The sequence below is a fragment of the Mastigoproctus giganteus genome, chromosome 1, assembly GCF_048544385.1.
Source record: "Mastigoproctus giganteus isolate SK-2022 chromosome 1, ASM4854438v1, whole genome shotgun sequence".
Classification (NCBI taxonomy): domain Eukaryota; kingdom Metazoa; phylum Arthropoda; class Arachnida; order Uropygi; family Thelyphonidae; genus Mastigoproctus; species Mastigoproctus giganteus.
Genome location: NC_143575.1, coordinates 171382674 through 171410596, shown reverse-complemented (window position 1 = coordinate 171410596; position 27923 = coordinate 171382674). Strand labels below are relative to the sequence as shown.

General features: G+C 38.9%; 1 protein-coding gene across 1 annotated transcript in view; it reads left to right on the top strand.

Annotated features, from left to right (window-relative positions):
* LOC150091258 (uncharacterized) overlaps positions 1-22946 on the top strand; it is a 58754-nt gene extending 35808 nt beyond the window's left edge. The window contains exon 2 of the mRNA XM_090375025.1: positions 20206-22946. Coding sequence (XP_090231151.1) covers positions 20206-21378 — 1173 coding nt within the window. The 3' untranslated portion in view covers positions 21379-22946. The remainder of the gene's footprint in view (positions 1-20205) is intronic.
* The last annotated feature ends 4977 nt before the right edge of the window (positions 22947-27923 follow it).

The following is a 27923-nucleotide window of genomic DNA, read 5'->3' as shown; positions in this document are numbered from 1 at the left end:
GTGAAATATAGGCTGATCCACATCCTGTCGGGTAAGAACACGTGACAACGGTGAGTGACCCGACCCTAATTACGTTCCGAACACATAATCAAATATTGGGGCCTTTCATTACCAGAAGGCCTGTCACGTGCTCCATCACCGTTGGCAACATTGTCCCCCTAACACATCACCCAACTGCTAACGTTCAACTTTCGCCGTCGTTGCAAACTCGTATTTCGACCGCGACACCAGTTGCCATGGCAACTGTGTCGAGTTAAAATTTACAAATACGGGTAACCAACAGATTAAAAAAATAAAGCTCCGGATATTGAACCAAGTTAATGAACATACATTTTCTATGGATATTAAAAAATAAACAAGGTAATATCCATATTCGCATCCGAAGAAGAGCATCTGGATGAAAACATAGCGACCCCCCCCCCACCCCAAGAACTAGAGCCATCGACATAGTAATCCAACAATTATAACAGTGGCTTTAGCTCAATCTGAAGATTAAATTTGAAGGACATGTACCTTAGGTTCATAAAATTCGTTTTCTGTTATTTATAATTGGCCTTTAATATATTATATTCATCGACAAAACTGTTAATTAAAAGTTCACATAGCAAATACAGGCATGCCCTCGTGAGTTGGCACAGTTGCCATAATCACCGTCCGCCCCACACCGAATGTAAAAGACTTGAATTCGAAGCAGATCGACCTCAAAACACACGCAATTTACAGAAATATTATATACGACGCAGTATCCCCTCATCTCCGCGTTGGGTACGTTGTTTGTGTGGCACAGAACTCCGTGAAGGCCAGGCGTTTAAAAAGTGTGGGGGAAATGGTTATATCGCATAGTGTTATGTTCTGTTGTTCCTCTGACCATTTAGCCATTGGGCCCCTGGTGGAACCCACCGTTGCCCACACTTTGCCCCGAGGAGGCAGGTCATGCAATCAATAGAGGGATTTTAAGTACTCTAGTAAGCTTTGCCACTTAGTTTCCGAAATTTTCGGAAACTAAGCTCACTAGCGGAGTAGGTACAATAAATTTTATGCAAAGTAGGAGTGAATTTCATTAACAACTAGCATCGGTTGCAGAAAGTTTATTCAATAGGGCCCTCGCGGGTCGCACGTGGTTATTATCACGATCCTCCCAACACCGGGTGGGAAGGCCTGAGTCCGACCAATGACCCGAATTTTTGTGGACTCTTTTCATAACGTGGCTGACTTCGTCATTCTCAGGCAAATATTGCAGGGTTTTTTCCTTGCAATAAACAGGCAAATCGACCATGGAATACTGGCAGATTACAGATTGATCGATGCCTCTCATAGGCCTAGACATGTATCAAAGGGAGTTTACTGACAAGAGGTCACATCGGTCTTTACTGCATCCTTTTGATCGTTCTGAAGTCCACCTGCAACTTACTTGCTAAAGGACAGAAGAACCAGGGTAATATAATAATAAAGAAACAATCCGCAAAGACAAGAACCCTTACGGAGGATCCTGAAATGGGGAATATGTCATCTCAACGACTGTCACTGCAAAGAGACAAGTCCAAGAATCAATAGAAGTAGCAATAATAATTCCAACCGTCGACTGGGGAACGCTTTACCCCTTGTTCTTGAACTGCACCAAGAGGCCCAATCGTATCAGAAATCATGCACAGTATTGAGCAAAGACGGTTGGTGGTTTGCGTTAAGAACCAAAACAACTAAAGCTCTGAGGACTCAGTACACTGGCTGTAAATTGCTAGTAAACAGGCAAATTACCTGGGGTCAATTTTCTTGTATGCTGGACGAAAACCCGGAACTTCTGGAGAAAAAAAAAAACCCACAGTAGACCCATGCAATCTTCGCTTGGGAGACTAAATCACGATGTGAAAAAGGCTCATAAAACTCTTTGCACCACTTAATGCATTCGAACCAAGGCTTTTTTCATCAGGTGTTGCACCCTCGTAAGTAGCACAATCAGTAGAATCGCCATCCTCCCCATACTGGGTGGAAAAGGCCAGAGTTCGAATTCTATCGATGACGTGAAGAATTTTATGGGCCTTTTCACAACGTAGCTGAGTTCGTCGGTCTCAGGCGAGAGTAACATGGGTTCTGTGTATCAAACAGCAATTCGATCATATAACACATACAGCACAATATGTTGTTGTTGTAATAGGGTTTTAGGAGCATCAGCAACTAACGCCATATAGCTCCATGTATACTGTCTATAAATGACCTGTGTTCTGAGGTAGATTTTCTGTTTTTCTGGACGAAAAATCCCAGTTTCCGGGAGAAAAAACCATGCTACCTTCGTCTGAGACCGACTAACTCAGCCACGTTGTGAAAAAAGCCCATAAAAATGCCTCCAGTTATCGACAGAACTCGAACTGAGGTCTTTTCCACTCTGTGTAGGGCGGACGGCGATCCTACCAACTGTGCTACCCACGAAGGGCAGCGCAACATGGTCTAAGTTGCTGATGCGCTTAAAAACCCACAACAACACGGTGTATGGCTTCGGTCACTAGTTATAGGTGGAGAATGCTAGCTGCTGAAATGGATTGTCCGAAAAAAGGTGATGTCATGGTCTTAATTTAATATTCATAGTTTGGACTGAAATGATTGGTCTTGGTGTTTAAACTTTCATCTGGAGTCTACACTGATATTTTTGACATATCTGTACCACTTACGTTGTAGAAGTTCTGTGAGAATAGGTTTTTGCACATTCCAGCACGATAACATTCCGGAACTAAAATCAGGCTTGTGGGCACCGGCTTGGGTGCTGTACAACATCCATATTATAGAACTGATATAGCTGTTGTACAGTACCCAAGTTGAAACACGCGGAATATTTATAAAATAAATTGGTATGATAGATCACGGCACAGCAATACGCCTCTCTTTCACTTCACAACTGAGAGCCGCTGAGAAGGAGAAGTACAGCAAAATAAGAGCTATTTCCGAGGTTAGCCAGTATTCCCAGAGATAGATCTCGCTGCTATTCCATCAAGGACAGGACGAGACCAAGCTTCAATTATCCATTTAAAAAGGTGTTCAAATAATGCCCCATACAAATCTCTACAGAGCAGCGCCTCTCCATCATTACTAGCTGAATCCAGTCTGAAGTCGCTCCAAGAGCAGTTTCCATACAACATGCTCGAATCCTTCAGGTCGATTGTGAATAAATATGAGCGGCCCAATCCTAGTGGACCAAAATTCTCCATCAATCTCATCTGCTCATGTTTGATGCAAATTCAGACACCAATCTTGAACTGTGGACGATATCCAAATGGTGCAATTCAATCATAAGCACAATATATCGTTTAATCTGTTCATTAAGTTATTATTTAAGTACTATTACAGAGTATTATTTATCATTACTTGCCCCAATGTTTCCATCCCCCCCAATATTGTTACAACTATTGCAAAAAATATTTCCTAATGTTATAAAAGACTCACCCTCTCAGTGTATCCAGAATACCAGTCACACCAGTGAAAACCGAAATAACTCTCTGGGAACCCTACTCTCTTTGCCTGAGATCGGTTGACTACAGCCTCAATTGAAGAGTACTTTTTAAATTCCAGCAGTCACAGACGGTGAACCGAACTCAGACTTTTCAAAACGGGTAGCGGATGGCAATGTATCATGCTGACTAATCTGCCGCAGAAGACACGTGAATGAAGATAAGTACATTTTTAAATGGGCTGGGTTCGATTCCCATCGCCAGACGAAACTAAAGTATTCATACACTTCTTATCAGGAAAGTTATTTGTCTCCCTATTTATGATGAAGTTTATCCAATGATTGCTTACCCAAGCTAGCCAACAACGACTAAAGTGCATCGCTTGAATTAAATAATATAGTAGAGACAAAAGATGTGAGGAAGCCAAGCTTTTACTGAATAAAAAAAAAAACCCTGCGTATACTAGAAAATGTAAATTTCAACTCATCATACTCCACAACTCGATGACCAAATAAAATTCCCTGACCAGGTCTATTAGTTTTCCCACTAATTTGCATTTATGTCTCCTGGTTTCTTTGTCATTTAAATGTGAAAATAATTCCACCTTTGTTAATTTTTCCATCCCCCAATGCCTTATAACCAATCCACAAGGTTTCCCGTTGAGATGTCTTGTTTTAAGTTCTGTAACCTATATCTTTGTCATCTCTCTCTCTTTCCGTTGCATAACATAACACTTAAGACACTCCCCTCATTTACACCTTTAAGTCCTACCCCCCTTCCCTTGTATATGCTATTTTCGGATTATTCTTTCCTAAATATACAACTTTATATTGAAATAAAAAATAAATTAGTTATATTCTGGAATGACCACATAAGGTCAAAAAAAAGTGTACGGGAATATTCTACCATATTTAGTAGTCATGCAGATTGAAGCATGACACTCAAAGCGCATGCACTTTTGTATTCTCGCGCTGACCACTCGGCTACAGCATCATTAAAACATACTGGCAATTTCTCCGGCCATCAATGGAAGCATGTTCAAGTCATTCTAAAGAAGCTCAGCCAGACTTGCATTTTTAACTACTCTGCAGATCTTCATATCATCTGCAAATGTCAGCATTCTAAATTTTATTTCCATCATCGATATCATTCAAGATCAGAAACAAAGAGTGGCTCGAACGTTGAACCCTGAGGGACTCCATTTATAACCCTGAAAATTCCATCTGAAATTCGGTCTCAAATTCCATCTTTCTAGCAATTATTTGGAAATATAGTTGATCGTGTCGCCCCTCTTGTTCCACTTCGCACCATAAAAAACAATTATTCGTTCCGCTCTCTTGATTTTTCTTTTCTTGTTAAGTTACAAAGGGAAGGATTCTGTTAGAGCAATGTGAGAGATCGAATATACTCAAAATATTCTAAAATAAAAGTAACCGTTCAGCAAATCAAGAAGATATCAACATAAGACACTTTTTTTTTTTTATATTTGATGCAGATTAAGATGGAGTTTTGAAGTTTCGTTGCTTAATAATTTTACGAATAGTGCCAAAAATGGTTCCTGTGGTGGCCAGATTGGGTACTGCTTAACTGGAAATGAAAAGTGCTGCGGAAAAGCAACATGAGCTCAGGATTCCGCGATAAAACCTACCAACAGCATGAAACTGATTCCTTCAGCAATAATGGATCTGTAGCAGAATGGTAGGCTATTGACCACCCAGAAAGAAGTCGTTCCATGAAATGAGGCAACAGCGAAAACTTAACTGGTGTGTGAAACGTGTCAATCAATTTTAACGCAAGATCCCCAAATCCTGTGTTAAAATTGATTGTCGATCAATCCTGATCAACATCACTCATGAAAATACGAGTGACTTGTCATTAGTTTCATGTATCGTGGCATATCTCTCATCCACTTGGCATTCGCAACGATTTTGACAACTTTATCATTTAAGTTTCGTCTTCCCCAACATAACAAGTCTTCGAAAGCTTGCAAACTTCTCGACTATATCAAAATATTCACCAGCTCTTTCACCAACGTGCTGGTGCATTCAAATGTTATTATAATTTTTGGTTGTCGATTTTTGGATGAATGCGACCTCGTTTGGGCACCACAGTTGAATTACCTTGTAACCCTCGCTGAATTAATTAATTTATTTATATAAAGATTTCTCACCACTTATAACTGGTTACAAAGATACTTAAGTGCATCTATTTAGGCTTCTTACTACTGAAACCATTGTGAATTCCGCCGATACGATTATTGAACACTTGGACGGTTGTCTCTTGCCTTAGGAAGGCCATATAATGGATTTTGATTTATTAACTAACTCAGAAATCGGACTGAGTCTTCCCAACTCCTTCCAGTTTTTCATTATTTGGTGATATGTTTGCTCTTATAATTATTTTTATCCTTTAGTCGGTTCCCCCAAATTTATCAGGTCATATATATTAATATATTTTCTTTATCATTTCATCATCGAGCTCAATTACCCAATGATCCTCCAGGATAATTTTCATATAGTTTGAACAACTGTTATTTACTTTTAAGTAATTTTTACTGAAGTTTAATCTTACCGATGTTGATTGCATTGTCCCTTATCATTCTGTCGTTCATAATCTTGCCTAAATCTGAACTTTGAAATCGCAATTTGGCTCTCAAAACTAAAAAGAAATGCGCCCTCATACACTCCAGGACAAAGCACTGTTACGGCAGCCAATAGAACAATGTTAGGTTGATGGATTGTGCTTTGGATGAGTGGGAAAGGCTACGGAATTGTACACTCAATAGCGCATACTCATGACCATGCATCTTATCTTAAGACTACAATTACTCTAAACGCATACAAAGGTCTTTCATACCGTGAGTAAAACGCTGGGATCAGATTGCCGACTCTGTTTTTTTTGTTTGTTTCGGACCATTTATGGACTCGTTTCGCACCATTGCTGAATTAGCCCTTTCAGGCGATGGTTCCATCCCGTAAATCCGGGTGCACCTAGTTCGTAAAACGCGATTTACTGGTTCCTCCTAACCTCGGTAGACTCTTTATGGAAGGTACAATGTCCCAAATCCCTTATACTGAATTACAGAATTTTGTGAGAAATTTTGAGGAAAAAAATACGAGGGGCGTTTGAAAAGTTCGTGGCCTGAGTATGAAGGATTTATTTGAGGACTCTGGTAACCTGTTACTTTTCAACGTAGTCCCCCCTTAGGAGTCAATACACTTTTGCCGCAATACGCTGATTTCAATTGCGAAGAAAGCTTTGTCTCTGGCCTGCAGCAATTACGTCACTGTCGGTTGGAAAATGGAGCCAGGTATGTTTTCAAATTAGGAAATAGGTGCAGGTCCAATGGTGCTACGTCTAGTGTATATGAGGGATGGTTCAAGATTTCAAAGCTCCACTCATGCAGTGCAGCCATGGCAATGATAAACTTGAAAGCAGGCATGTTGTTCTGGTGAGACCACTTTGCAGAGTTTTCCTCAGCGTTTGGCTTTGATGTTTTCACACAAACCCCTCAAGGTCTGCCTAATATGCCCCTGTGACTGTCTGGCCTTTCTGAAGAAATCTAGCAACATTCCATCTGCATTCTCCCCCCGTTCCCCCCAAAAAAAAACTGATACCGTCATTTTACCAGCAGAGGGAATCGACTTAGCTTTCTTTGGAGAGGGAGAAAAGCTGTGTTTCCACTTTTGGCCTGCTCTTTTATCTCTGGCTGAAAGTGATAGATCAAAGTCTCATCCATAGTCACAAACCTTGCAAGGAAATTTGCTGGATCTTCTTGAAAAAGATGCAAATCGATGTTGGCCGATAACTTTGGATCAACTTAAAAATTATGTTAGTTTGACAACTCTTGTGGGTTTTGATCTACTGCCAACAAATTTAGGGCGCATCGTGCTGACACCTTTTTTTCATAGCGAGAACTTCTGTTATTATGTGGTACCCATGTTCAGATTAGATGCTGAAGATGCTGGCAACTGAGCTGCTAAGTCATGCACACTGCCAACAACTTCTGGAATGATGTACGCTGCAGTTCTACCACAGCGTGGATCATCTTCCAGGATCACCCTCTCGCGTTTAAATTATGCTGGCCACTTCTTAACCATGGAATAGGAAGGGGCATCTGCCCTAATGTTGGTACCACATCCTGATGAATCGCATTTAGCGTTACTCTTTTTTTCCCAATATTGGATGACTGATTTTGTCCATCTTTTCTCATTCACACAACTTTTTTTGACTTCAGGATATTGAAACTAACCTTGGTGGGTTACTATTTGCAGTGTTATATATGAAGTACAGAAATATTTAACACTACTACTACTCCCTTTTATACTCAGGCCACGAACTTTTCAAACGTCCCTCGCACATTGTCGATGAGTAGTTTGCAGGGGGGGGGAAAGAAAATAAATAGATATAAAGTAGTCTCATTGATACGGTACACTGATTTCATATCGAGTTTCTTTAAAATAAGAATTATGGTCGTAAGGATGTTGTCGAGATATTTCCTCGTCAGATGTGAACCTTCTGACAAAGGAATCAGCAAAATTTCACTAACGATAGATCTCCTTCCCACCAAATATAGGAATACCCATCACAATCGACCTGAATTCTATTTAATTTTTAAATAATACAGCCATGTTTTAAGAGATTAGCCCGTTTCTTTCGAAACACTTCCAGTCATTGTATTGTGATTGTTTTAATATACGTGATACGGTCACGATTCAAATGATTTTACAGAAGATTGTAAGTCTACGTGCTCTAAGGAGGAATTACAATATAATGCTGTTTGTAACAAGAAAGTCTGAGAACAATAGCCTATTGATAAGCGTTGGACAATCTGTATGATGCTGAGCAAATCACAGTTCTTGTAGTTACACTATATGCGCAGAAATGCTATATGCGCTTTAAAATATGAATAAATATAAACACGAACATATGAAAAACGCTTCAAATATCTTCTAGATCGAAGATATGTATGTTATCCCACTATTTTGGAGACGTGCTTATTAGCCTATGTATGCGTTTTTAACATCATAACTGCAGGCACTTAACACAGTTGATGATTTTGACATTAGTTCTTGCTCACCAGAAATTCTCAATTCAAATGTGTCAGATGACCGCGACCCATGCAGAACCGAGCAAGAACAACTTTGTCTCTTCGAACCCTGCGTAGACTGGATTGCCAATGCTTGGTTATAGACTTAATCTGCTATAGTTCGTTTGTAGCATGTCCATGCCATAGAGAATAAAGTTTAATGCAGATTATTTGGTAGTCTGTGTATGGGACTGGACATGGCCCATATACAGACAACGGTTATTCAAGGGGTTTGCCGATTTGTTGGCATTATCAGCTAGATCTTTCCCCCTAATCCAAATATGGCTTGGAATCAAGCAGAATAATAAAGCAACTGCTGAATCCTGGACAGACTGGATGATTATTATACCTTACTGTTCATAAAGCCTGTAACATGCTTGGAGAATCTGTGTATATCATATACCTTTGGTAATTACTAATTTTCATGATCCAAGGGTAGTTCTATTGCATGCAGCTCTGCTGTAAATATGTATGCTACATTCTCTTTGAATTTGAATGGATTTTATTTTGTGTAGAAGGACAGCATCTGGTCACACTTATGATTCTGACTTCGATCCATTTGTGTACACTGGCAGAAACTGAGAACATTGTACTCGATATGATGCAGAGAGTTTCTGGTAGAGAGATGGTACTGTGGCAGCCGGGATTACGTCAATAGGTGCAAGACAATTCGAGGTGCGACAGTTCTGTGCGTGACAGTTTGTTGTACGAGACATTTGGTGAATGACATTTCGCTGTATGTGACAATTGGTGGCTACGACGGTTCGGTGAATTCTTTGGGAGAATTTTCAATGTATGGCGAAGCCAAACAAAAAAGGCAGACTTTTAACATGCCGTGCTGTAAATGGGGAATTCAGTGATCACGATACCGTTCTTGATATTTTTATTTTTGATGAAACGTCCATTAAAAAACCAAGGTGGATTTTTGATCCACCTTAACCAGTCCGTGCTACTAAAAGATTATAGCTTTAACAACTTTCACAGTGATAATCTTCACTTCTGTTCCTTTCACCTGGTTTCTGCGCCCGTAATTTTCTTCTAGTGTCCCAACCCTCAACCAGTTCATGCTCCTGGAAAGGCGTAGGATTCAACTGAGGTATGTTAAAAAAAAATAATAAATAATCTTATCTTGGTTAAAGTTATTACAATATGGATGGAGTCATGCCGAAATAGACACGTATTCACTTTCCAACTTGCTTATGAGAAAGATCAACGTGAATGCTTTTATACAAATAAATGGATAAAAAAAACATACTATTTTCTAAATTTCTGCTTTTTTCCTTTTTGTGTCTCCAAAATTTCTCTTCTCTCCTAAACCTTTTACTTGGTTATATGCGCGACAACGAATGGTCGCGCTTACACTGAAGTGTCGTACCCACCAATTGTCTTTCAACAAATTATTACACAATTTGTTGAAAGACAACTGTCACAAACGCCGAACTATCGTACAGCAAACACCGAAATATCGTACCCGTGGCAGCCTTCTCCCAGACTTTGACGGAGAAGTCACAAGTTGAAAACTGAGCAAGCCACAGCGCAAGTAATTGCCTTAGTGACTCAGCAACATTGTCTACTCTCATGTTTAGTTTATTAATTCATTTAATAGCCCTTGAATTCGAATACCAGAAGGCTGGTTGCCAGTCCGACGCGTGTTGTACATATTTTACCATCGTGACTAAAAAACCGGTGCCCACGTTGGTTAGTCGGGCAGGGATTTCAATTTAAACGAGCACTGTAGGGGCAAATGCTTAGGCAGAAGGAAGAGGGATGGCTCACTTGCTTCAACGTAAAAGTTTTGGACAGATATAAGGAATTCTCCAGTGGCAGTGCAGATGACCTGATGGTGGACTGAATGCAATCATCGAAGTGCAATCATCACTAATCCGTTGAATCTGATTAAATGATCCAAAGTTGATCTGTTTTCATTCAATAAACCTCCTTTCCAGGACAGTCTGGAAAGGACATTTTTTCTAAATACCATAAAAAGTGAATTGGTCATTCTTTCTAGGATCTTGAACAGAGCTTATCAGAGCTATACGTTGATAGTTAATTAGATTTATAAGTATACGTAATTTAATCTTGTTCATGTATAAAATTAAAACTCCATTATCAACCAAATTTTGGTCTTTCTTTTGTGTACGGCTATATCTCACATACTGATAAGGTCTCCAAAATAGCGTTCAACATTGCATCCACATTCAAGAAAAGTTATAAGTTGCCCACACTAACCTAAGAGCTGACAGTTTTTATCTAAGGCGGTCAGAAATCACATTTAATTCCAGGTATTTACCATATCACAACTGTAACTTTAATAATCAGTTGAGAGGAATTTGAATTTATCTCAAATAAAGCTGCCCATGCAACATATATGATTAATTCATTACTTCAAAATGAAAAGCAAGAAGAAATTATATAAATTACAGTTTTTTAGTTATATACAGATTCTCTTTAATAAATTCCACGCACTATGTATTTAATTACTGCTCTAGCAGTCGCGAGCCTCATTATAGGCGCGTGTACAACGAGACAACATGGCTGACATTCACTGATTATTTTAATGACAAAACTAGTTGGTTTTTTTTTTTTTTTTTTTTGGTTCTTATCCTACCACTGGTTTAAAAAATACCGTATCTTACGAAGGAAACTAAGAATAATAAGAAAATGAGAACAGCAATATCCAACACTGTTGCTGCATTGGCAGCGTTAAATGTTTAGAAATAATAAATTTCTAAGTTAATCGAAAACTGATGCTACGATAGGAAGGATTCTTCTCCTCTTACTAGACTGGCAATGCCTTTCCATCTTCGTGCGTAAAATAGCAATTCAGCAATTGCTGGATGCTACTGTTATCTTTATATTTTATAGTTATTATAGCGTGCTCATCTTTCCAGCAAAACAAAACTTAATGATGTTACGGTCAAACAGAGGGAAAAAAATCGATTTTGTACGGAGCTTCCAAGAAATACAATTACGAAGAGGGGGTCAGCGTAATTGATCACCCTGATCTTAAGCCATTAGTTACACTGAGATTTTACTGAATGATCATCAGCATTTTCTTCAGGGCTATTCGGTTATGATATCATCACGTGGAGTAGGTTAATGTAGAGAAAATGCAAATACGTAATAAACATGTTTTGTGCGCAAGAGATAAGTACAAGGGTAAGGAGATGATTTAGAGACATGGGGAGAAGAAGGGTGTATGCGATAAAGACGGAAACTAACTGTGGGACAACAAAAAGAGAAATCAATCAAAAAGACCCGTTCACCAATATACTGATGGCTTCTAATCCTGTTAGCTTCACCCCAGAGAAAATATGGGAGGGGTAGATCGAGAATGCTGCCAGTAGCGGCAATTATTGTGATAACAGTCCTGATAGTCAGGTCCACGTCACGGACATTCCACAAGAAGGGGGAATGTCTGTGACTTGGACCTTGTTCCAGTGCACTCCAGTCCATGCCGAGCCTTGGTTATTAAAATACTAGTTCTTTGAATTTTGTACACTTATGCCCTGATATGTAATTAGTTGGATTAAACAGCGACGAATCTGAGTGAGGATGGAAACATTGACAAATTTCCGCTATTTCCTGGAGGCACCAAATATGTTTAGGGTGGGGGGGTAGAGGAATATAGAGTTTGCATTCCTTAAAACTCAGAAAACAGTTTTTAATCGAATAAAAGGAATGGATGGAGAGATAATAGGTGGCAACAGGAGCTGCCCTGAGATATAAATTCGATTCTGAATATTATAAATCAAACAAGTGCGCCTGTAACTTGCTGATAGAGCCAATTACGTGTGAAACGGACATTATGGTAAGCTGAATTTTCATAATCAGAACATAATCAGAACCACTGTAATCTCTCTCCCAGTTTGCTAGCGATTATGTAACCGATGGGATAAGCAATGTGAAATTGTCAGTGATAAGATAAGCAACTGCACGCTATAAGTCAAACCCCTGCGAATATGCGATAGAAGAATGCGGTAAGACGTTCTTGGTATCTTTGAAATTAAGCGCTATATTCTCGCGTCTCTTCCTCATTTTTTATTGAAACTTCAATGCACACTCATTATCATAATAGAGCTAGTTCGGTGACTGTTTAGTTGAGGCCAGAGCGAGCTCAAAAGGAGATTGGTATGTATCTATATAAGGCCTACTTCTATAACAACATAAAAAATTTATAGGGGAAGGGAAACACCAACGTTATTAAAGGATGAGGATGTCATCTAAAATCCTATGGAGTGGCTCTCTTAATTCTATTCTTTACCACAATGTTGCGATACGTCACATGGACACAATGTCTACAGTTTGCGGACAACATATATATATATACACGCACACAAACACTGAGTGGCCACTTACATAGGTACTACATAATAGCGAGTATATCCCTCAGAAATATTCCCACGGCATGGACTCAACGAGATGTGCAAAGAGTGCCACAAGGATGCTGGTCCAAGTTCGCTCAATTACATCCTCGTGGGGAGCATAGTTGGTATAATCACCGTCCTCCCCACACTATGTGCTGGAAAGACCTGAGTTCGAATCCCGCCAAAAACGCAGGAATTTTTATGGTTCTTCTTCACAATGTGGCTGAGTTAGTCAGTCTCAAGCGAGGGTAGCAAGTTTTTTTTTCCTCCTGCAAACTCTGGTTTTTCGCCAAGCAAACCGGACCAATTTACCACGCAATTTACAGATGCAATATGGCCTACGTTGCTGATGCGCCTAAAACCCTACAATAACCAACCAACCAGCAGTTACAAATTGGATAGTTACGGATCTCTACTCCGAACAGCTCATTCCACCTCATCCCACAAGTGCTCAATTGGATTGTTATCTGGACTCGGGAGGACATGTTTTCTCTCTCTCTCATTTTCCTGGAACCAGTTCTGTACAAATCTGTCTTTATGACATTGCGTAATATCTTATTGATTGCTTGTTTGTTTGTTGTTTGGTTTTTAGGAGCATTAGCAACTAAGGCCATATTGCTCCGGAGATATGCGGTGGTCATTCCCTGACCTTTCCGCATCCTCCGTATTTGGTGGTCACGGGCTCGAACCCCGGTCTAATCAAGGAGCGTGTGCTACGCACTGCTGCTCCTGCCCACCTGGCTACGGAGGCGCCATATCTTATTGGAGGAACCCATTCTCATATGGATACCCTACAGTCATAAAAGGTTGCACTTTATTGAAAACTGCCAGATAACTTATGGAATCCAAATGTTGATCTAATAATATCAAGCGACCAAATATGCACTACGAACACGTCATTACACCGCCATCAGTAGCCTGCATTGTTGATACCTAGCAGTATGGATCCATCATACTCTGTTCCGTCCATTGTCCAAAAACAGCAGGAAAGACCAAGCAACGTTTTTCCAACCTTCCGCTGCTCAGTCCACTGTAACTATACATTCTTGGGTGTTCTTTCCCCCCTTCTGACAAGAGGGGAATGGATGGAGTCCAGTTCAATTGTTAACTGCGATATCCAGTTCCTGACAAGGTACGATGAATTGTGCGTTCTGAAATGCCGCATTGGTTAACCCTGTTGTACTTGGTTGCTTGTTGTGTGACTAATTATAGCCTTTCTGTTACCCTGTTATTGCCAGTTGTCACTCGTTTGAAGAGGTCTGAGTTCGAATCCTATTATAGACTGGAGGAAAATCAAAAGGCTTCTTCAATCATGGCTATAGTTAGCCAATCTCAGGCAGAAGGAGTAGGATTACCCCGTGAGTTATTCCGGATTTTTTAACCCGCACAACATGGAAATCGACCCGCCAACACCACACGTGAACAGACATAATAAAACGGTGCAATATATCTAAGGTAAGATACACCTCAAACCTAACAACCTTGATCTCTCTCGTATACCAACCGTTTCCAACTGGACTGCGGTTGGCTAGATATTATTTTGTTATCAGACCGATCTTGATACACACAAAAGACAGTCGTATGCGAAACCCTCAACAGAGTTACCGTTTCCGAGATACTCATACGTCTGACGCTGACTGCTGTTTTACGCTCAAAGTCACTTTAATCCTTCGTCTTACAATTCTCCCACTGAATTGGACTCATACAACATCCCTGTGTCTACCTCCTTTATATGGCATTACACAAACAAGTGTTGATGTTTCTGAGGAGGATATCTCCATTTCATGAAAAAGAGTAGATGTACCTAATAAATGTCAGCTTAGTGTATATAGACATCGGCGTTCACAGGCCAAAAAACATTCGGCCCACACTGTTTTGAATCGTAGCTTCATTTCTTTGAGAGAGGGAAGGTACATATGGGGACAGGGCGGGAGGGCGCAGTGCCCTACTTCCTATAATCAGCCCGTTCCACGAAGCACATGAATCTTGACATCTAGGCATTCCTTTTACAAAGTAATCCCAAGACCTCCTGTCTAAGCGATTGCCTCCACTAATCCCTAAAGAACGAGGAAAAAGAACTATCAGGTTTCACGCTAAGAAAAGTCGTAAGATTCTCAGCCTCCGTGCGAACTGTCCTTGGGTGTCCTTCATACGCAGAGAGACCAAGCATTGGAGATTGATCCAACTGTAAAGGTTGCGAGCTCTAGGAAAACTAGAACGTGGAGCCACAGTTTCAATATAAGGACTGCAACGGACTCTTGGGACAGCTTTCTTGGAAAAACGAGTTTAAAATAACGGAAATAATGAAAATCCCGGCACGAGTTTGCATCGCTGTTTATTAGCAATTGGTGTTTTTATGTATTTAATGGGACGGTTCAAGGAAACGGGATGCCTGAGTCGAAAAGGTTGTAGGGTAGGTTCTGAATTCTCGTAATCTGTTCCCGGATGTCGATATGTTGTTTTACTGTGATGTACGTGAGAAGATTTTAAAACGCTGATGAAGGAAACTGACGAGAAATGAGCGTCGCCATTCCACTCGCTGTTACAGTTATAGGTAACTGGGGCACGGAAATATGAGGTGCAGTCGTAAATTTGGAACAATTCTTCCTTTATTTGCATGTGAGCATGATATCGGTTTCAAAGGCCTCCTTCAATCTTAAATTAGGCTTAATGATAAGCGATGTTAACTGCGCTGATGATATATAGGTACTGTTTGGCTAGCACGTAGACCTCAATTAAGGTCCATCCTTCCGCATTTGATCTTCGCAGCGGTCTTCTAGAACAGTGGTTCTCAATCCTTCTGCTAAGACTACAAATTATACTGTTTAAAATGGTTGCAAAAATGCACAAGCGATCCAGCCCCAGTGGGCTTTCCAATTTGATGAGGCCTTATATCATGAAATTTATATTCCGTATGAAACTGCACATGACTGAAAAAGTTGTTTCGCTGGTGGAAGAAACGTAAGTGCGTGCTGCATGTGCTGCAATAGAAAGGAAGGTGACATTTTTATGAAACTATAATCCTGAGCTCGATTTCACAAGCCAGGCTTTAAATTCCCAAAGATAAATGCAGCTACCAATGTTCGTTTAAAAAACATATATATAATAAGATTATCATATTCTGTGGTATCACGTGTATTAAAAACGTATCACATTAGTAATCGTGGATAAATATTTCCCACTTGACTACAGTTGGGCCTGAAGGAGCCACTCAAGGATCAACAACACAAGATTGTTCCCTCACCACTCCTTAACAAACCCAGGCTGTTTGATGGTATCAGAAATTTTATGGATATTTGGAGTCGATCTGTAAACGAGGTGCCAAAGATTACTTTGAGAGACTGTAACCATCTAACATGCAAATTTTCATTGTTCTGCAGCAGTTATATCGCCAGTACTTTGTGAACAGCCCTCGTAAACCCATTCAAGAATTACTGGACTTTAAAAATATCAATAAAAATTAGTTTTTTTGTTAATTAACAGCTTTGAACATTTATAAAATTATTTTATAAATGTTCCAAGATTATTTCTCAGATTAATGAAATTCTTCTTGCATAAGTATTACTACTCCAGAGTCTCACAATAATCTAAAGCACTGAAATGCAGATAAAATACTCTTACTGTATTGTTATTTCAATCAGACATCTGCGAGTTCCTGCCTTCCTGGCGCTATTCTATCACAAATAACGTCAGTTACTGCTGTATGCAAACCACATGATTCCCAGACAGCGGTGTCTTTGTTCTGCAGTTATTAACTTAGCCATTTATAGAGAAGACCTTGAAATCCAAGGGAAATTCGTATTCAAGAAGCATCTCTGTGTATGGGACAAAAGCCAAAGGATTATTGAATAATTTTGTTGTTCTTTTTTATTATCTCAGCTCACTTTAGTTTGTGGCATACATAGAAGCTTATTTTAGTAGACCTCTTGTCGTCCTTTCTCCCAGTCTGGTCGTCTATCAGAAATTAGGGTGCAAGCGTGAATTCATTATGAAAGCATACGGCATGATTTTGAAAACTAATTCCATCGCCTAATCGTTAATCAACATGACTGATTAGTCAGTTTATTAACAGCCATTTTGCTAATGACTAGAATGTGTTTCGAATGCTAATTGCATTATCCGAAAGAGCAAACCAAAAAAATAAAAAGAGGAAGAAAAATTGCAAACGAAGAGAGAATATATCAGAAAGTTAAAAATAGATTAACCGGCGCCACAAAGACCACAGCGTATTGTACTTGTAAACTACGTTTTTGTAAGGTTATGTCTGTTTAGAGAATTAAAAACAAAGAGGAGGAAAAAAAATAAATCAGCAACATGGGTGAGCACAAACGTTAAGCCTAATCTGTTTTCATTCTCTGCAACACTCAAACATCCACTGAGGAATTCAACCGATCGCTGTCGTTTGAGTCTGATCGTCTCAAGTTTCTATACACCCCAGGGTATGTATAAAAACCTCTAATTTCTGCATCTCTAAAATGTCTCGTGCACCGAAAGAAATTTTAAAGACTCTCCTTAAAACCTATATCCCCTCCCCTCCCAAACTGTGACAAGCTAAAAGAATTTAACCTTAAGTTATTGCACCATATTCCAACTTTGGTAGGGAGTGAAAGTGAAATTTTGTTCCAGAAGAGACGTATTGAAAGGAAAATTGTGATTGATGAGCTCTTCTGCACACCTAATAATTAAGTGTTCACGATTTGGATGTATAGTACAGGATTTAATTTGATTGATAGATACAGTGAGTAGCTTTCGGGTAAATCCTCTTCCTATCTTCCACTGCCAGTAATTCCCACCTTTGGTAGTGACGATGTGCATTTAAATGAACATTCTAGGCAAATTCATTTAAATTCGCATTAAAAATTAAAATCCTATTCCAATTCATGACTTCAAATGTAACAATCAGATGGCAGATTTGATGAGATCAGAGCGCATGCTCGTAATAAATTAACATAACATTTTCACCAAAAGCGTACTAATCACTCTGTTGGAACTTTGCATGCTGAACTTAGTCTCATATCGCGTTCTTTGATCATGAAAGTTTAAAACAGACAAAGTGTTTCTCGTGCACTGATTAACAGCCTGGCCCAGTGGTAAAATAAGTACGGGCTTCGCATAAGGTTAAAGGTGGGCCAGATGCAAAGCTTGATGCTCTGTCTGCTAGTTCACCGGTACGAATCTTTATCTTCTTTGGTGGTACAGATACCATACATACACCAACATCTCTAAGTTTGGAATACTGTCACATAAAAGTCAAAATGAATCTTCCTGGCCACATTTTCGTAACAAATCAAATATTTTTCCATATTTGACCTGATTTATAAGTGTGAAACGCACTAATAAAGTGGGGTTTTATACACCCACTGTCGTCTGGAGTCAAGTGGAACGATTTATTCGCCTTATCCTCAGACCAATCTAGTTTGTGAACGGAGAATTTTATGCCTAAACCTGTTTCTCCTGCTATGGTCGCAATCTGATAGTTTTATCTCCTTTCGCTAGTGAACTTGGCAGCCTGCAACAGGAAATAAAAAGTAGCAGAGCCGTGTTTCATGTGTAAACATGTAAAACCTGTTAACATAGCTCAGAAAACGAATCAGCAGAAACTGGTTGGACTTTTTAAACTTTTCCAGATTAATGAAGGCAATTTGGTGACATTGGAAAAAGTTCTCAAGAATATTCACGTCAAAGTGAACCGATATGATTCCTTAGAGGAATCATATTGGTTCAGATGAGCTTCCAGTTAAAGATGCAATCCTCGAGTGTATCTTCAACTACGATTTCTCCTCTTCAGAACCCTGAATTCAAATACAGTATAATAACACGTGTGTGGGAGCAAAATACAGAATCCTTCGGAGTGACAAAACCCATCAGTTGACCTTGGGAGGGGAGGCAAAAGGGCTCGCAGATATTTTGCGATACAGATTTTCTCCGCGCACAATTTATGGGTCAGTTTTTAGATCAGCAATAACATCGCGTGTCTCAACAACTTACCTCTAATCTTGTTTGTAATCTTTTTAGTGTAGTAGCACGAAAGTGAAAACAATCAAATAAAATGCTGAATTTTAAGTTAATTTTTTTTTTCCATTACAGATAATTGTCCTAAATCAGATGTACCCAAAGTGTGGGGGGCAGTTGACTTTTCTGGAAGGGGTGAAAGTGTGTTTTGTATAAGAATTATTTTAAATGAAATATGGACAATTTTTTTTTTTAAATCCTGTGCTTTTAAGGAATATATTTATATTTTCCAATGTTCTCGAGATGTTGGCTGCCACGGCTATGCTATTACGTCACGCTATTCACACGGTTGGAGTTTTCTAGGGTTACTTTCAGTAATAAGTGGGCGGGACGTTTTCTGAATTTCTAGAACACTGTGGTTCGATTCGAGTCATAAAAGTTTATACGTTCTTTCAAAGCCTAAGGCTAAATAATATTTATGATGATACGTTCTGCTTATATAATGAAATGTAGAAATTTGGTCTAATGTCCATTCATTTCATATCTTTTGTTATATGCTTTTCAATCAAGGCTTCATTTTTTTTTTTTTTTAATGTGTAAAAGGAAAAGAGAAGAATAAAATGCAGTTGCTGTATTTTATTTACTGTTATATTCAAATAAAGTTATTTTTTTTTATTTGTAACCTGAAAAACTAATCTAATCCTAACACATCCAAGCGCTGTTTATGTCGATAGAAATGTAACATTTTAGAGTCACACTGTTGTGAAGAAGGCATATAAAGTCACCCGGAAAAGGGCTTTTTTTATTTTTATTACTGAGAATCGTATTTTTATTTGTAAGCCAGAAATAATGAAATGTAACACGTATTTGCAAATTGGGCAGACTCTGAGAAATGGCACTGTGTAAAATAATTACCAGTGTTCCGAGTATTATGTGCCATAGACGCACACGCGCAACGCGGGGGCTGCGATGACAGCCTTCTGCTTGAATTGTGGTCATCATCATTAAACGCTGCTTCTCAGAACTGAATGCGTCTTCTGATAATCCGAATCAGGCAGTCGAATTAGTACACGTACTTCAATATGACTTGTTTTTTACCTTTAGATTTCTGCTGTCCAATCAGCTGCATATTTTTGTTTCATCAAAATACAGAGCTAACTCTCCTGTGATTTTGTGGGTGTCTGTGCGAGCATACGTGCATCTTTGTTAGCTGTGTTTTTAAAATTGTTTAAACACGATGTACTTATATAGTTAAGATATTTTTAAATTAAAAATCTGCTATCGCTTTTGTTGCAGAAAAGTCTATCTCTGATTATTTTGCCCTATCAGTAACTAACGATGCATCTATTTACTTTTCCAGATATGGCAAGACATTGAGAGCGTGTTATTAGGCGACATCCATCCACAAGAGCAGTCCATTAAGATGAATATGGGTTCCAATTGCGGAACCCCCAGCATCGAGCAACCCATTTCACCGACAGGTCGAAGACCACCTTCATCGACACCCGTCACATCTGGTGTGCCACCTCCGCCTCCAGCTCCTCCTCCACCTCCTCAACCGTCGCAACCAGTGCTCCAGCAGACCAGGTACGACGACCTCGGTTTGGAATTAGACTTCATTTTTAGTCAGAACGCCAACATCTATGCCGAAAGCACCCCTTCGTATGGTTCCTCAATAAAGCGAAAGACGACCCCGGAAGACGTGACGACAGCAGACCTCCCCGGGCCTCTCTGTGGCCTCGTGCAGGCATCGCCGACTCCCATAACTCAAACGACAGACGAGAAGCCAAGCGACAGGTACCCTACAAATTGCGCCGCCAATCCCCCGCAAGTACAAACGCCGTATCCTACAGCACTGTGGGCAGCGTACAACCAGTCGAACTTGGTGTCGAGCCAGATATCCCCTCCTGCGTCTCCCGAACGGACAGGACAAATTCCGCAGAAAAATGGAGGCGGCAGCAGTATTATCGACAGCCACCCGTACACGTTCTCCCATCTGGTCACCACGGTAGTAACGACGCACCCCGTACAATTCGCGGGTGCCGGCGTGCCCCCGTCGTCCCAGCCGCAGCCACATTTACGGATGGTGACGCCTCCTTCTTCTCCCCATCTGGCCGAATTACTGACGAACACGACCAACACGCGAGCGACATTTACGCCCACCCCAACCACGTTCGGTGCCCTACCGGATCACGCAACTTCGCAGCCGACTGCGGCGACGGCGAAGCCCAAGCGGGGTCGTCGAAATTTCGGACGGAAGAAGGTCACAACGCACACCTGTTCGCATCCCGGCTGCACCAAAACGTACACGAAGAGTTCCCATCTGAAGGCGCACCTCCGTACCCACACGGGGGAGAAGCCGTATCAGTGCAACTGGAAGGGGTGCGGCTGGAAATTTGCTCGATCGGACGAACTGACACGACACTACCGTAAGCACACCGGCGACCGACCTTTCCAGTGCAGGCTCTGCGAACGTGCTTTCTCTCGGTCAGATCACTTAAGTCTGCACATGAAACGTCACACAGCTGTGTAAGATGAGACAAAGTGAAAACGCCAAGCCTACATTAGGCATTCCCCCTCTTCTTCTCCTCCTCCTCCTCCTCCAGTCAGTTAAAGTAGACAGTCACTGTGAACTTTGTGTTGACTTTCCCACTCTCCTCTCCTTTGCCTTCCCATCTGACAGTCTCCTCCTCCTCTTCCTCCCTTCTGTGGTCGCCCGATTTTGAATTGACGAATATTTATTTGACTGTCAAAAAGGAACTTGAAAGAGAGACGTCTAGTGAGGAGAAAATGCCAGAATTCCAAACAACTTTCTTTCTCTTGCCACAGTTTTTCCTCGTGTAACAGGAAGGATCAACCGGCACTGTGTTTCCCAATGGACAGAATATTAGAAAAGTCTGAAGAAATAAAATACTGCTAATATATGTAAATACATCGATGTTTAGATAAAAAGAAGAAGAAAAAACAACTTGAGTACATATAATTACGTGCCTAAAACGCTTATAGACCTTATTAAATGTTTATCTTAGGAATTATAAGCTTCTTATTCATAAATTATATCTAGAAAACATAATATATATACAGTATATATATATATTGCTTTGTGTGGTTTTGACTGTGTGTATGAGTGCGTGTTCACGCATGGGGGTGTGCTTGTGTAAACAATATTTTGTCTCGTCTTCACTCGAAAAATATCTACATAGTTGATGGACATTATTCATCTTCCAACTCTTTCTTTAGTATAATCTATTTTAGATTCAAAAGGGTCCAAACTTTTACTCTCTGAGCTCTTAAAGAACTTCCAATGAGCAGTTGAGGACAAGCCTGAGAGCTATTGAATTCGTAATAGCTAACTGCTCAGCCTAACTATTTATTACAACTGCTGCTTTCATTGGCTCCCTGTTCTTCAATCGTTCCATTCGTGGTAGCCAATAGACTGGTCGTCGACTGGATATTAACAGTTGCATCCACGTGTTCTTCAAACACTAAGCAAAATACATCCGAAAACTAACTCAATGGCTGCCTTGTTACAGAGCATGCGCAATAGCTGATAATCAGGATAAGGATGCTAACTCTAGAATTTGCTTTTTGTTGTATTACGATTAAAAGAAAATTGAGTAGAAATGTTGGCGGTAATTCGCGAGACCATCTTGAAAAATAATAAATAAATAAATAAAATAAATATGGCTTTGGACATAAATATTTTACATCTTTCTCTGTGTATAAATACGCGTATATGTGTTATTGTTCTTATTCTTCGTAAAGAACCTCTGTATAGCTGCCTCCATTAGATTATGGGGTTGCCCAGTTTAATAAATTAATGGCAATCAATGTACGCAATAATATTGTGTAGAATGTTTGTATAAATTACAGTATTTTCATTGTGGCCAAGCCTTTTATGTAGAGTCCTGAACGTATGCTATAAAATGTTGAGTATAAATGCACTTTTTTCTTTTTTTTGAAAAACAAAACATGTTTGATATTGATAATTCATCGTGGCCAATGAAAGGCAGAGCAATGGGGTGCACGGTGTCCAAACAATAAGGTGCCTGACTGCTATTGAGCTTGCGCAGTTTCTAATCAAAGGCTGCTTGCTTTTGCTATAGGGGAATGCGCAATAGTGAAAAGAAAAACTTCACTTTTCTTTCTTTTCTTTTTTAATGTTTTTTTTTTTTTTGTTCTCTTATAATTTTACTGATTAGGATTTTTGTTTCTTCTGATATAACGGACAAATAAGCTGAGTGAACGTTCAATTGTTTTTGGTGTGTTATGTAAATTTTAAAAAAATATTTTAAATATGTAAATTTTTTAAAATATAGAATACTAAAAATTTTTATTATTATAATTATTGAAATATATATTATTGTACATTCAAAATTGTTTATTTCTTGTGTATAAATAAGTAGATATTTATGAATATTTTAAATGATTTTTTTTTTTTTTTTTTTTTTTCCACTTTTATAAATAAGCGACTGCCAAATTTATTGAAATTAGTGGACTTTGTGGTATTTGCATTTGAGAGAATTTTAGAATTTAAGGTTGGTATTTTAGTAATGTAGTGGACATAAGAAGAAATCTCTGTTCTTAATTATAAGAAAAGAAAAAGAATTAGCTCATTCTTCAAAACAATGATCAGCACTCCCCTCTTCTATATTTTATTCTACCAAATTGAAATTAAAAATAAATAATAATTAAATTAATCTTCCATAGGTAATGAATATCTTTCCATATTCGTTCGTATACTAGGGGATGTCTGGCCATTATTTTTAATCAATGAGCTAAGAGTTTTCATTTAATAATTGGTAAAGTGGTTGTAAGCTGTTTTCTGTGTAGCTACATTACTAAGAAATTGTGTTATATGTCTTGATTCCAGGTCTTTGGTTCATAAGTGAGAGATTGAGGCAATACAGTTTAATCTTTAAGTGTATGTGATTCTCCAGATGAAGCATAAATGAAATTCCTTTGTATATATTTGAAAACAATAAAATATATGAGAGTATTTTAGATATGTTTCATTAATTGCAATAAATATATACAATTTACGAAACTGGTATGACTGACAGATATCCTTCTCCACAGTTCGTACCGGACTGAATTTATTCCAAATTTGGAATAAACGAAACTGGGCCTATTACTATTCCAAAATTATAATTTGATGTTTTTCGCAAAAGAAACATTAACCCAAATATGTCTTTCCCAATTACACGTGCACCGTTGCAATTATAGTAATTCCTTTCGCAATTTGCACTAAACAGAACAAGCATTTCTCTCACGTAGTAATGAAACAGACCCACAGTTCCCAATTTCGCAGAGTGACTCTTTCCTCCTCGCCTTGTCTTTGGTGTTTGAAACCCACCGTACTTCTAGAATATCACACGATGTTTCATCTTGATGGCCCCTTCACATGTCTGATACCTGACTTTAATGGCTAAGTACTTATTAACTATGCAAGAAGCCATCCTCTGATTCCCCTATGATGGTCGCCCGCTGTGTGTAAATGCTTGGCTCTCCAACCAGAATTGCGTTGATTAATTTTTAATGATTCCTAGTCGTTGATGTAATTAGAGGAATTAGTATCCTGGGAGGTTCGCTCTAGGCTCAACATTCACTTACAGAGACGCTAACAGCACCTTTCATTAATGCAAATACCACACGAACTACTCTGTGTGTGTGTGTGTGTGTGTGTGTGTGTGTGGGCGCGTGCAACTGAATTTCTGAAACACGTGGACTATCTATTCGACGTTCTTATTATGTGATATTATTGATAAATCTGCCTCATTGGGTGCTTTCCGACTTTGGATACCATCGCTAGGCCTATTGCATACTGCTTTCTTAATTTTTGTAATTGGCAGCTGGAGTGTTCCCATTTAAATTATACTTTTCGTTTCCTTGTTAGGCACTAGTTATTTTAATATCTTCATTCAGCAATCGAATATACATTGAATATACATTGGGTTGAGACCAAACTTGAAAAGGTCGTATTCCAATTTCTGTAACTTTCATTTGATAGCCTATTCCTAACAAAATTAGTCTTTAATACCTTTATTTACTTCGTAATTATAGTGGTGTTCTGTCATTCAGTATAATAAATACTGTAACAATTTTTAAAAAGATAGTAATTTTGAATTTGACCACCATCTGTTGTCTAATGTCTGTCTTTCTTTTATATCCTAAAATTAAACAAACTATCATAGCGTTGTCGCATTTTTAAATAAATGGCAGATTAAGGCGATGCCATTTTTTCAGAAGTAGTGCAATACCAAGGCAACTCGTAAAGACGAGTTCGTTCGAGCGTTACGGCTATTACATCAGAGTGTACATCTGCGCACACAAACACAAGTATGCGGCGCACTATTATGCAAAAAAAGTTTTCCATTACTGTCCTGAATTTTTAAGGCAGTTGATGATAAACAAACGTGACTACCAAAGTTATATTCTTCCTTAATCTTAAAATATCTTCTTATATTTTATTTATTTAATCAGTTTAACACAGTCTTCCCGATTAAGGCCAACGAACTTCAATTAGTTCATAATAATAAAATAATTTAAAGAATTTTGCGTAATTGTAGAATTCCAACTCTAGTTATTAAAACTACCATTAATACTGTATTTGCAAATACTAACAATAATTCCTAGATTATCCCAACTCCTGTTTTCAATTTCCACACGATCACGTCCTCTCACAACGACCTATGTAATAGGGGACTATTTGGGGGCGGATTCTTTCGTCCTTTAGCATTTCGCATTCGATCGATGATGCTCGCAAAAAAAAAAAAAAAAGAGAGAAACCTAGTTAATACACGCCCAGTTCGAATTTCATCGATGTCCGACCGTTATCTAAAACGGGCAAGTATATTCAAATCAGAACAACAATCTTCAGCTTCCCAAAATAGAAATGTTCAGAGTGTAATGACTGAGGTGTTGCGTGGTTTCAACCATCACAACGATCCTCTTCCTTGTTCCCAAAGATGGCCGAACGGCATAATGGTATTACGTCCTCCTAATAGCCTCGGTTCTGGCAGATCGATATTCTAAACGAGCCACTGACGACACAGACGCTATTCAAAGCGTGATTCGCCCACGGCTAGTGTGTCCTGCTCTGATACACTACAAAGATACTCGTTACCGATTGGTGTATCGTCTTTGTGCCGATTGTTGCCTAATAACTTGAGCCACGCTGGCGCCATCCTATAGTCGCATGCTGGCTAGCGCGTGCCTGTGCCTCTCTCTCCTTTCACGTATTCACCTCACGATGCCCAACCTCAAGTAGGCCGTATATGAGTATCTACAGAGACGTTTGATCCCCAATTGCGGGCCACCGTACTCAGCTACCCCGGCAAGAACCTGTTTCTTACAGAAACTGTCACCTTTTATTTTAATTTTTTTTTTTCCCTCTTCTTCTTCTTCGTCTGAAAATTGATCCCTTTAAATCAATGTCGAATTAGTTTCCCTTGACGGATGAGGGCAGTGTTTCAGACGGTGCTGCGGCAGCTGAGACAGGGCAAAAAGGATCATTTTACGCTACACACCGTACCGTATTCGGTTCAGTGACCGGCGCTTCCTTTTTAACCCGATATCTTCAAACAGATGGCGGCGGATGGACCAAAACGAGATACAGTGTAGTATAAAAACACACAGAAAAGTAGTAGATTGTATAAGGCAATTTTAATATAATAGGAAAGAAAAAAAAACACTCATAACTGAAGTAAATCTTTTCATCAAAATTCTGCCGATTTTAAACTAACAAAAGTAAAATAATTAAGCCAGTTGTAACGTTATCGTTTTGAAAATATTTAATTAACAAAAAAAATGAGAATCAGACTTCTTTAGGTTTCACATTAACCAAATACACCAGCAGGACCACAGTCAGAAGAGGTTTGCATTTAATCATTTTAACAAGAATACAATCATGAGGCCATCATCACATTCTTTTAATTCAATATTCTGCTTTTGAAAAACAGCATAAACAAACTATTATTAGCGCAGTTTACTTTCTAAAACTCGATAAAAAGACTAAATTAAAAAAAAAGAGAAGTAATGTAGTGGATCTTTAGATCCAGTACTTTTAATACAAATAGTTATTTATCGAAACGAAAAGCCGCATTTTATGACTAATTGATAGCCTTAAACGAAAAGCGCTTTTTACTGTATTTTAATTATTAAACTATTAATTAAAATTAAACTTGTCTAAGATTATCATAATTAAGTTAAAAACGCAAGATTATTTCGTCAAAAGTATTTTCAAATTTCCACAAAAACAATTTCATACGTAATATGTACATATATTCCATTTTTTTTTTAAATTTTCGTTATAATAAAAGAACGCTATTTATATATATTTTGTAACATTAACCAAAAGGTTTTATGTTACTGCAATCACTGGCGTATTTTGGCGTGTCCATATAAAATAACTATAGTTTGTCATATCCAGGCAGGGGCGGGCCGTCCTGAGGGTGAAAGGGTACACTACCCCGAGAGTCAACGTTCAAGAGGCGTCTGAAAACATATGAAGAAAATTTTAAAGGGGGGCGCCACACTCCCTAGGAACTCCCCTACATCCGGGTAACCTATAACCTCCCCTTCGCGACCATAATTAATACCAGATTGCAATTATAAGCAGCAAACAGAAAAGGAAATATGTAAAAAAAAAAAAATAATAATAATAATAAAAAACGCCTAAAGACTCAGCAATGTCAATATCACGATTTCATTGTCAGATCCGAAGGGGGAGGGGATCCAATCTATCATGCGAGACTTCTCCATCGCCCTTCTCGATATACAAATACTTTCCTAACGGATGTCAAATTCTAAACAGGAATTTAAAAAAAAAAAAAAAAGCAGAGAAGAAAGCTAATAGTGAAACGGGAGAAAAAAACAGCAAAAATGGTTGAGTTTTTTTGGGAGTTTTTTAAGCGTGTGTACCAAAGTTTCTCTTTACCATCAAAATCGCATCGCCATTTTTTTTTCTTTTTTTAATCCAAAATAATAATTACCAACAAGAGAGCAAAAAGTCGTGACTCGGAAGGCCAATGTTACACTTGGAAGAAGCCGGTACTCTGTAATGATACGGTAACGCGG